At 38.8% G+C, this 12,376-nt stretch overlaps 1 protein-coding gene across 2 annotated transcripts in view; it reads left to right on the forward strand.

Annotated features, from left to right (window-relative positions):
* Positions 1-1,217: 1,217 nt before the first annotated feature.
* Positions 1,218-12,376, forward strand: part of LOC140362868 (chemokine-like protein TAFA-1) — a 57,319-nt gene continuing 46,160 nt past the window's right edge. Inside the window, exons 1-2 of one of the 2 annotated variants that reach the window (XM_072449128.1) lie at positions 1,218-1,349; positions 5,226-5,370. In XM_072449128.1, the coding sequence (XP_072305229.1) occupies positions 1,293-1,349; positions 5,226-5,370 (202 nt within the window). In that variant the 5' untranslated portion in view covers positions 1,218-1,292. The remainder of the gene's footprint in view (positions 1,350-5,225; positions 5,371-12,376) is intronic. The other variant, XM_072449129.1, reaches the window with a different exon arrangement.

Here is a 12,376-nt window from a genome sequence, read left to right on the forward strand (position 1 = left end):
GCACTCCTTTTCACTGGCCATCATCTCATCTCCAACACTAAAGAAACTCATCTGGAAATACTGTTTTTTTCCTCCACATTTCCCCAACTGCTTCCAATTAAAAAGAAACATGCTTATTCTCACACTCTAAATCAATGATATCCAATCACACGAGCGCCTAATTTATATTTCTGAACTTATAATTCCTTTGAGTTCTCTGGTTTCCCCACTGAAAATAAGAGTCCCATCTGGGGCCTGGAATCACCTGAACATTTGTTTCAAAATTGTTAGATAAAAAAAAATAAACACACAAAAAACCACAAAAAAAACAAATATCTCGTAATTCTGTATTTATTTATTTTTTAAATTAGGTTGTTTCTATTTTTGCATTTATTTTGATTCTTGTTTTTTTTTTTTACCTGGAAAACAACATGTGTATTTTGTTACAGGGCTGTGTAATAATAATATACAGATTCATATTCGGAATCTAAAATATTGCACTGTGAACAAGCTTTAAAATTCAGCCTCTCTATGACATTTAAAACCCCCACACTTGTACATTTAAACAGCCTAGTTACAATTTTTTGACCTGATTCTCACACAACCAAAGTAAGCCACAGTGAAGAAGCTCAAATGAAGTTCAAAACGTTCAAGTCTCGCTCTTTCAATTCAGACCAGAGCCGAGAAGAACGCACATCAAACACGTCAAACTTAAAAGTCATTGTTGTGATGAAGAAACCCTGTCTAAATGTAAATAACTGCACATCATCAGGTGGTCACAGCTCCCCCCGACCAGCGCCTACATCAGCTCTACATATGCTCTATAAACAAAAACAGAGGCGCTGCTGCGTAAAAGACGTGCGCTCCCCGTCCCCGGCGCGTCTGGCACGGCGCGTCTTGTGTCTTTGCGCTCGCGGAACGGAGCGAGCAGAGAGAAAATGAGGAGGAGAGGTGTGAAGGAGGGGCGCATCAGCAAGTCAGAGTCCCTGCTCAGAGGCTGCCGCGCGCTGGAAGGATGCAGACGCCCAGAGATGCGACTCCACTCCAGTTAATTAAAGCGCACTCCGCGGCACGGGGCCACGAACGCGTGCGGGGCAAATGAATCCGGTGTCAGCCGAGTCGAGGCTTTGAAGAACGCGCAGAGAGACGCCGGTGGTGCTGCTTCTTCTTCTTCTTCTTCTTTTTTTTTTTTTGTTATTTGAGGAAAGAGAGAGGGAGAGAAAGGTCGTTTCCGATTCACTGTTGATGTCAAAGTGAGGAGTTGAGGGGAAATGTAGTTATCGCTCCGGATCAACGCGAGAACACGTTTTTGCATGGATTTATGGCACAGCTCTGAGACAAGAAAAAAAACTCTTTGTTGGGTTGTTCAGGTAAGAATGGAACTCGCCTGCGTTGAGTCTGTTTGCATGTGTCGTTGTTTATTTTTTTTCATCATGCATTCTGGAAAGACAAATGCTGTTATTCTTGGCAAAACGTGAAGTGAACCTTATGACAACTGATTTCAATATGAAGAAATGTTTAAGTGCATTAGAATTCTCTTGCATTATGTGTTCATTTGCTAAGCTCGTTTCATTGTGTTGATTATGTGTGAAAAAGTCTTCAAACTTGATTGAAACACGATTTATCAAGGCTTGGGCCCAATGCAATGAGTTAAACATGCGAAATCTGATAATTGGCAGATTATTTGAGTTACACGATTAGTGAAACGATCTAAAACAGCGCAATAATCATGATTTCTTTACAATTGTGTTTTTTTAGATCAGATACAGTTGTTTGCATTTGATCTAAAAAGTCCAGAAATCAGATAATAATCAGATTGTGTGTATGTAAACTGTGCTTGGAGAGAAAGGGGAAAAAGAATATGACATTATATTGTACAACATTATAAATAACTGTTTCTGCTCCAATTTCCAAATGGCCATAATGAAATATAATCCAAGTAAATTGCAAAGTGCTTGGCCTAGAGTGAGAAGACAAGGATATAATATATAATAATGACATACATGTAGGCCTGTGTGCAAATAGCAAATAGTCATCTCAAGTTTCTTCTTCTTAAAATGTTTTATCTGACTCTCACCACCTCTTCACTGCATTAAAACATCCTTCTTATAAAAATCTTTCTTTCCCTCAACTTTCCGCCATGACCAGGAGCAAACTATGTTCTGTTTCCCTCTCGTCTCTCTAAACAGAACGGTGAAACATTACAAGTCTTTTGATTCCTATTACTGCTGTGTCACTGTCACATTATTCTGACAGCTACAGAAAAGCCCCAGCAGCTGCCTTCCTGCTTGTGAAATCTTATCTTTCTTTAAGTTTTTTTTTTTTATCATTTTGTATTTTTTTGCCTCTTGTGGAGGGCTGGAGGGTGAAAGGAGAAGGAGGGGAGGGGTAAGCACATCTAAGGAGGCTGTCAGGGGAAATATGTGCTGCATGGAAGAGAAACCTCCCGGGGGATCGCTCTGCTTTTGCCGTGTTGAGGCTCAGAGACAAGACAGGGCCAAGTGGAAGAGGAAGTCAGAAGAAGTCATGCTTATATAATGCCGCTAATGATTAACCGTGATGACTAAAAGACCCCCACTGAACAGACCATTTATAGACCAAAACCAAAACAGTTTGATGTACGATTCTGGAAATGCAGCGGTGCGGATAAAAGCTGCCACTGAGTTCATGATATTGTCTGTCTTCACTGTCAGAACGTGATGCCGTCCCTCGCTCGGATGGGGTCAGAAGCCAGTATTTTGCGGTATTGATTACGATATCAGAGGTTCTCATGTTTGCACGCCATTTATCACCTCAGAAAGTATATGCAGTTTGAAATGCCGCCAGGGCCAAACGCGCAGGACTGAAATATAGCACTCGAGAGCCACGTGTAAAGCACCTAGTCGATTTTGAAAACGGTTAAAATGAACAAAGATTTAGTTCTGATGTGGATTTGAGTTGGTTCTGTTTCAGTCCTGTGTAAATGCAGCTGCAGCATGTGAAAAGTAGAAAAGTGCGATTTGCAGTGCTTCAGAAAATATCCAGATATTCCCCAGTAAACACTTTTATAAACGTGCAATATTGTTAAAGTATGAACTGCAATGAAGAAATAACTAGAGAAATTCCACAGTATGTCGGTGCAGACGCTCAGTCATCCAGTCAGGTAACATAGCAGAAGATAATTGAATTCTGTCAACTGGACAAAAGAGTGTTTTAAGAGTGAAGCTTTTAGCAGAAGAAGAAGAAGAAGCTGCGTGGATGAGTGTCCAAACGTCTTCACTCTTCAAACGTCTGGACACTTGACAGGAGTCCATTTTCTTTTGCTACATATAAATAGTTGTAAAAGTAAATTATTTGACCCTCTACTGCTCAAATGTTATTGAATTCCAAAAGACTAAAAATGACAAAAATGTTCCCTACAAGTGCAATGAAAAGGTTCATAAGATCCATTTTGAGTCCCAAAAATATTGTTCTGTCTTTCGAGAACAACTGTGGTATTTTAGATCGAAATATGTCAAAGTAAATTTAAACTTTATATTGGTGACAAGGAAACAAAAACGACACAATGTAAGTGCAGCTGGGCGATATGACAAAAATGACGTATCACGATATTCACGAGTATCTGGATAAGGATATTCAGATGATATTATGTCAGTCCAACAGAAATGTGTTAAAACTGTAAGGTACAATGGACGATTTTTCGGTGATTTGAGAACTCAGGTGGAAGTGCGCATGTGCACTCCCCCGTGCGGACTGATACAACACACACGTGCGTTTGTTTATCAGCGCGATGGATCGCATCGCATCTCTCGTCTCCCGTAGATTTCCGTCTTCTTCTGAGTCAGCTCGAACTGTCTTTCTCTGTCTTCATTTTATCCCGTACACTGAGGGAACTATATTATGATAGATCAATGCGCTTAGACACGCGGAAACGTGCTGCTCGTGAGGACAAACCGCACGCGGCTGCAGGTGAGCGGTAGGTGCGTTTTATAATTGATACGTGGCAGGACTAATTGGCAGTCCACGCCACGAGGAAATGAGACTCAGATTTGGACAAAAAAAAAATTCCATTCAACCTTTAAGGTTTAATTATTAGGCAAATTTGAAATAAATCACAAAAGGGCAGAAATATCACCTTATACCTGAGTTGAAGATTTACAACAAAACATAACCCTTTACATTTGTGTTTTTAATCAGCTCTTTTTATAGATTTATTTTACTATAAACGAAATACTCAATATTCACATTTTGCATAGCTTGAAAACAGTATTATTGAAATTCTTTCAATGTATCTAAAATGCTATTGTGCACCTCAATAAATGCTGAACCAAATGTTAAACCTCGTCCTTGAGCACATGGAAAGAACTGTTGCCATAATTCACTTATTGTTCAATAACAATTCATTGAAAGGAATGGAACAATGCTTTTGTGGCTCAATATTAATCGTGTGTCTGTTCTCTGCACAGTTGGGGGCATTTGTGTTATTTCTTTATAGTGCAATAAGATTTGAGCCGTTGAGAGATGCATAACTTCGATGACGGATTATAGATACTTCAGTTTGCTTTTTTTGAAGCCACAGCTCTTGTTTTTAATCATACTATACAATTAGATTGACTTTTCAAGTATTGACTGGCATTGTGCTGTCTCAGGGTTATCGGCTGTATTCACATTGTGTTCAGATAAAGGGGCTTATACAACCTTTTAAACACTATCCAAACTTAAGAATGTTGAACCTTTTCATTATTTGTTTGGAATTGGCTCTACAAACTTGGACGGCTGTAAAACTAATCAAATTTCATTTACAATTAAGATTATTGCTTGTGTAATCAAGAGTAACAATGCCATTTAATTGCACATGTTTGTGTGTCCTTGAGTAGAAAAGTTGCACAGATTGTACCTTTCTAAAGTACTGTGTATTTCTATTTCTGTTCATTCTCTCCCTACACAAGTAATTGTTGAAATAATGATTAACTATACATGTTGAACCTTTTGCCAGCTTTTGTTTCGCATAGACAGGCCCAGTAATGACATAATTAAAACACTGTCAACCCCAAAAAACACAGAGTACCGTCGTTTCAATATCATGGTTTATCGTGATATTTTCCGTAGCAATATATCGCTCTTCAGAACATGTTATTGTGGCAGTCTCATTACTCCACCAGACCTATTCAGCCACCTGAGTGTGTCGTCTGTAACACCCCAGCTCTATATAATGATGTCTGAAGCCACATATACTGCGGAGTGTCTGACTGTGTATGTGCTCCCAGCAGATGTGTTCTGTCATGTCGTGGCTGCTCTTCCTGTGCCTCTGGCTCAGTGTCACTGCCATTCAACTGTGTCAGGCCACTTTCTATGACACCATCCCTCAGCATCCCGGGACCAGGCCTGGACGCACCACCATCCACATGATCGGTGAGTCGCAATCTCTGCAAAATATACATTGCTCTGTCTCCCAAGGATTGCAAAAATAACATATTTTTAAGGCTGTGTGATTTTGTGTGTGGGTCTGAATGTCCGCACTCTTCCCTACATAGGGCATTAATTATGCGGCTAGCCATTTTTAGTGCTGTCCAAATGTCCAGCAGGTGAAAAGTTAGTGCACTAAAAATGCCTCAAAGTGCAGTTTGAAAAGTAGAGTCCAGCGCTGGTCACTAGATCGGCCAATGCAAGAGTTCTTCTATTAAGAGTGTTTTTTAAACTTCCTATAATTTTATCTCTCCTTTTCCTCTGTATCTTCCTGCGTTGCAACAATGAAATTATCCCATGTGTGGACAATAAAAGATTATCTTATTGCGAGAGTTGGAACAACAGCGGACAGTGACAGGTCTTGAACTGGACACAACACGACTGCTCTGTGATTCACTGTATAGTTTTTTAAATAATGCAGGACTATGTGACTGAGGGGTTAGGGACAGTCAGATGACTATTATGGGATTAGATTTGTGATCAGTGAGGCTGGAAAGGCTGTGGGGAAGAATAAACGATGCAATTCAAGATTCAGTTTGCACAGTGCACATTTTAAATGCGTCCACCAGGAGCATCTGACACAACATGTTTGTAGAGGTCTAAACTACAGGATTAGCAGGTGAAACAACACAGAATATTCCGTTTTCTGCAGAATATATTATATTACCTAAATCACTGTAGCATTCAGTTAATTGGTGGCGAGCCTTTCTAATTAATATTCAAGTCACTCCAAAACACTAATCTTTGAAAAAAAAAACACTCTCTTATTACACTACTAAATATTTATTATGGACAAATGTTCAAGGAATTAATCAAAACTGGAGAGAAAAAAAAGGGAAAGCTTGAAAGTGATGTGTTATGACGTGTTACAGTGTGAAGCCGTTACCTACAGTGTGGAGCTCACACAGCTCACACTTTAATAGCTGTAAATTAAGTTTAGGTTTAATCCAAGAATAGTTTCAGTTTAGTCCCGATTTTAATGCAGTGAAGGTGAAAACGCATCTTATTATTCATCTTTATTCACACTGACGCGGGCCATAAAAGCTTGGCGAATCAATAAATATATGTATTGTTTCTGAATTGAAACCCGATGCCTGTAGACTCCCGCACAGTGTCTACAGTTTCACATTGAGCACAGAACAGAAGCGCTGCTCTATTTCACACTGTCTTCACCACACACGCGTCCTCTAAAACCCTTTCACTCATTCAGAAAATTGATGCAATTACAATTCCCTGTTGCCATGCCATATCTTGGACTGTATGTACTTCATATGCATTCAAAGTCACAGCACACTATATAAACTTAGTGTTTTGTATTCACTTTCGTCAGATTGCCACTTCAAAATGGTCTCCCGCAACATGATAATAATTAGAACATGTTTTTTTATGCTTGATGCTCTTGTTGGATCAACCATCTGTATTAATCGGACTAATCTGGAATGACTTGGGATTAGTTTCTGTCAGTGCATTGGGGCTTTACCTGTTTGTCCCTTTTATTGTGAGAAATCTGTTAACGCTTCCTACTTTGAGATCATTTTAGCCTCATATTGTACACATTTTTACAATATTTAACCATAACAGAGCCTCATTTGCTATATAGTAAATGAAATATCAGGTACTAATTGATACTAAAACTAGTGTTGAAACTATATATTTGAAGAAGTATCGATACAAAAACACATTTTGACCTTTTCTGAACAGTTTTAGAATGATCTTGAGCTTTAACAGAACAAGTTTGAAACCACATGGAATATATATTGATTTATATATTTAGTTTTTAAATTGTTTAAGTATAAACATATACTAAACAAAGAACAAGACCAGAGAGCAGGAGCTATAGATAATAACATCAATACAAAAGGCGCAGACTTGTAATACTTCAATATATAAAAAAAAGTCTGTCCTACGTATACGAGGGAATTTTTAAAACTCAGTAACGGGCACTAGACAGGCTCTATTGTCAGATATAAGTGTACACAGAACGTTGCATTTGAGTGCAAAAATCAGCAGATAAATACTTTTGAAGTGCGTTTAGAAGGAGTTCAGCGGTCTGACAGCCACGGGCAAAAAACGATTGCAGAACCTGGCTGAGCCGCATCGAAAACTGCAAAACCTCATTCTCGAGGTCAGCAGCGAGAACAGGCTAAACTTTTAGTGTTAATAAGCTATTTATATAGACTTATGAACATACATACATAAAGTCACATAGTATATCATTTTTTATAAATCAGAAATCAATTCAATCAATCAACGCGACTCTTGAGCAACCATAATTCACAATGGCACTGATATTGATAAGAACATTTTCCATCATTATTAGATTTACTGTTACTGACAAAAATGAATATTAATTGCGTCATTTTTTGATATTCAGACAATGATATGTCAATCCAACAGAAATGTGTCGAAACACGAAACATATACGTTGAGTTTGATTATCCGATGAATGTAAAGTACAAAAGTGAAGAAATAACACCTTATACCCAGTTGGAAGTTTAAAACATGACTTTTTGTCATTTCTAACAGTTCATTTTCTTGCGCTTTCACTGTAAACTACACAATCTGCATTCAAATTCAGCATATCTTCAAACCACGTTCAGAATATGACCTAAAACAGCTGAAACTCGTGTCACTCGACAGAATTGTGATGTTTTGACGCTTGTGAGAAAATGATGCATTTTCTATCACTTTTTTAGAAAGTCTTTTGTTTGTTTTGTTCTCTAACAAAGCTTCTTCTAAGAAAGTAAATGGAGGAAATAGGCCAGTCCAAACAAACATTAGCTCAAACACACACAACTTTGAACGACCCCTAATTCATTTCGATAGAACACACAGAATATGCAGTGCAGCAGTTCAAATGTCATTAATAAACAAGACATTTTAAAACTTTTACATTGCACTTTTCACAAGGTCACTGTCGTACACCTTTCCGGTTTAGTTACGTCTACTTAATTAGTCTTCACATTCTTCCTGGAGACAACGATCCTCGCATTTGGATGGCATTAAGTCATTTACAGTACAGCGTTAATTAATAATCCTCAATCTTTTTAGCCAGCGCGATACAAAGTGGCAGTTCTTCATTACGACACAGATATAAGCGGCGGAGATCACACAGCCGCGCGCTGGCTTCGCGCCTCCGTCCACAAAAGCCATTACAGTTGATATTCAAGGTACAGCGCATCTCTCCGTATTTGATCTGTGCGATTGTGTTTCCCCGTGAAATTGAGCTGAATAGAAAATGACTGAAAACATCTAGCTTTTGTTTCCGTCAAGGCGGGTTCGAGGCACGGTTTTGTGGTAAGTAATTGCGACAGCGGCAGAGCTGGAGAATCTTCGTCACGACTTCAAAAGAGGGAAGTGGCGGGGGCGGGTTTACAGGTTGCATTATTTCCTCCATCCAACGGCTCAAACGTATCAGCGAGGGGTCTTTATGACTGATCTGAAGGCTATGCTTGAAAAATGTCTGCTCCGACGACTTTCTTTTATAAATCACCTCTTTCCAAATACATTAAGTACATGAGTGTTTTTGTCTGTTTATGTTCAGTTGTATGGATTCGATAATGTTATGAATGTTGTGTGTGAATACGCTCTGACACATCGTTATCAGGATTCTCCCCCAAAAATATCAAGAGATTCCCTTTTGTCACAATTGCCCACCTCTACAGTCAATATTGTCAATTATTACGATGATATATTTGCTTGTCTGAACTATATTGATGTCCAAAATCCTCCGAAACGGTTTAAAATTCAAATAATATTCAGCTTCATCTTTTTTAAATCGGAAACCGTTCCAAGCACCCTCCTGTCCGTGCACCCCTGCTTGTGAAACACTTATTTTCCCACCTTTAGAGCGAGACACAACTGAATCATTGTTAGTTTGAGGTTGAAATAATCCTATAAACATAATATGCTTCACACCAGCCAACAATCGCACCTGTATAATTGAATATCGTCACCACTTTTTGACGCATCAATTGAAGAATAATTTCAGTGAAGTTAATTTGCGCTGACAGAGAAGACATTGAACTTTGTGCCGCTTTTGTTTCACGTGGCTAGGTTCTGTAATTGAAGAAATATTAACCGCAAACTGAATCAAAGCAGCTGCATTCAGGCAGTTTAGAGCTGAATTCGAACATAATTTAAGTCGATTATGTCACACTCTCACTCGGGAGCATTTTCAGCGCACAAAACTGGGAAGAGAACGTTTAGTTAAAAATCTTTTGAATGGTCCAAAGTCCTCCAATTATGTTCCAAACTGTAAAAAGTAATGGGACCAAAACCCGTGACCTGATTACAAGAAATATCCAGAAGGAAAATCACAAATGTGGAAAATGATCCTTCAAATTATTGACGTGTTCCTGAACTCACATTAAAACATGAATGTATGTATTACAAATGTATGTGTGGGATGTCAATCATGATTACACAGGCCACAATATAACCAAGAACTATTAAACATAAGAATAGTGAGAATTTTATAATTAAAAACAACTTAAATTCATGCGGTGGTCGAGTGGTTAAGGCAGCAGCACATATGCCAGGCTCCATGTTCAGCCGACCACAGTGTTGTGAGTTCGAATTCTAGCTTTAGGGTTTGCTGCATGTCCTCCCCTCTCTCATCCCCATGTCACGCTAAAGCTGTCCTGTCTAATAAAGCCGACAGGCCAAAAACAAATAAGACATTTAGAGGAACCTTAACAGCAAGAATAACACTCTTAAATATCAATGTTTTTGGGCTGTTTGATTGTGGAGTCTGGACCAATCACAGGGCAGCATTTTGGTTTTGGAAGTGCCCAAACAAGCCAAAAGAAAAATGAGAGCCGATGGACGTACTTTGGCCTATTTTGCAGAAACACAAACAACAAAGAGTTGCACACAGTTGAGGCGTTTCTTTGCAGTGTAAAAGAAATCTGTGCTTTTCTGGATTCAACAAACATTACATTTCTCTGCTTGTTAGAGCCTTTCCAGATTGATGTGTGGAGCTCAGTTCAGAGGGACATATAGGAGTGGATCTATTAGACAATGTGGATCAAAGTGAATAGAGGATTTTCCTGTCGCTCGGGTTTGAAACAATCATAAAACAATCTCTGTCACAATAATTGTAACACTAACATTTGCACATCTCCATTAAATTTTAAATGCCCATAGTACATAGTGATCTCACTGGTATGATGAGAACACAATCCTTGCAGAGAGTGCAATTCAAACCTTCTGGGGATCTGCTGCTAAAAGGGGAAACGCCCTCTTGTTCCATTAACCATAGTGGAGGGCCGGTTCTCAGGCCTGGATAAATGAGATGCCAGTTTTATGAGAGCAGGATGGGCTGCCTGTCTGGATTGATTCGGACACGGAGACATTTGTTTTGTGCTGCGAGTTGTGTGCCTGTTGGATTGGTGGGAGGATTGGGGTTGACGGGTCATGAATTGGTGGCACAAGGCCGTTGGCTGCAGAACGTTGGGCCAATCATTAAAGGCAGTGAAATGCCATGGGTTCACGGCGACTGGTATTACAGCAGGATCTGTTGTGCTCTTGCCAGTAGAAATTCATATCTATGGGAGATGTTACAAAAAGAGTCAGTCCAGAGTCCCGAGGAAGGCGTCGCTCGGGGCCTATTGTTGACCCTAATAACACATGTATTGTTATTTATGATCTTTGAAAAATGATTTTTTTGAGGGCTGCAGGGCAATATAAGCAATAAAATGAGCACTTTTTATTTTCTTCAAATTACATCACAATTTAAAGATGCTGTCTTATCTTTCAGTGTTGTTCATATTAAACCACAACAATCCTCCAAAAAAGTGTAATAATAGAAACTGGTCCATTGACATAGTGGCATTTCATCGTACCAAGCAGCAGATTTTCATTTACTTGTTTTTATTATTGAAAAATGGCTTCGTGACCTTTTTGAATCCTACATTATGAGCCTGGAGAGTCTGAATTGTTGGAATAATCGCAGTAAATACAGAGCTGTAGGTCTTCAAATACAGAACAACACAGACTTACTCCAACATGCAGGAATCAATCTGACTCTGAATCTGACTGAGTAAGGAACACCATTATAACATGTTTAAAAGCTCAAAAGTTGTATTTATGTAGTTTATTTACTAGGTTCAGTGGAATTTACACTCACAGGTACAATGAAAAATCTAATATTTTCCTGCAATACGTCACAAGCTCGACTTTAGACCTCTCAAAGCCCCATTGACGACGTGAAACGATTGAATCTTGATTCTTCAGCTAAAAGTCATTGTCAAGCCCTGTTTTCACTGCACAAATAGAAAACAGATGTACAACTATATATAAATACTACTAACTTTCTTTTGAGGCGATCAAGTCGAGTGCTTAATTTAAATTCACATGGAAAACATGCTTATGCATCTGTATTTCCGTATAGACTGACTTGAATCATTGCTTTTTGTGGCTGTATTGTTTGTTTTGACCTAATCTACGTTTCCAAAAGTGGTTTATCTAAATGATTGTCATGTCTCTCTACGTCACTGACATATACTGCGTTTGAGAATGGATTTCAAGTTTGTTTTTGAAATAAAAGAAAAAAAAAACAATCCACATTGTCACCTCATACAACAAAAGGTCTATAACAAACTTTACCTCTGAAGATTTTAAAGCCGTATCAAATATTAATACAGTTCAGAGACTCTTATAAAACTTGTTTGCATTAGCATTCAGACAGTGCTCATGGTTTGAAGCAAGTCCTGTCTCTTTCTGCCAACAGATGAAAATGAAGCTCGAACAGGGTGGCAATTTAATCCTTAAATGAAAATCCTTGAAAAATAAATGTTGGTCTAGTATGAAATTCAATGTTGTGAGGTATTTGTTATGCTACAGTGCTTTAAGTGTCCAGAGGGTGAAAGAAGAGGTGGTTCTGAATCCACCCACTTACAACACATTCAAGAGCTTTCTGTCATGGAGGTCAGGGGTCGAAGCACGAAAC

This window comes from Eucyclogobius newberryi, unplaced genomic scaffold (genome assembly GCF_026437365.1).
Source record: "Eucyclogobius newberryi isolate DKJ021-1_F unplaced genomic scaffold, fEucNew1.0.hap1 SCAF_17, whole genome shotgun sequence".
Taxonomy (NCBI): Eukaryota; Metazoa; Chordata; class Actinopteri; order Gobiiformes; family Gobiidae; genus Eucyclogobius; species Eucyclogobius newberryi.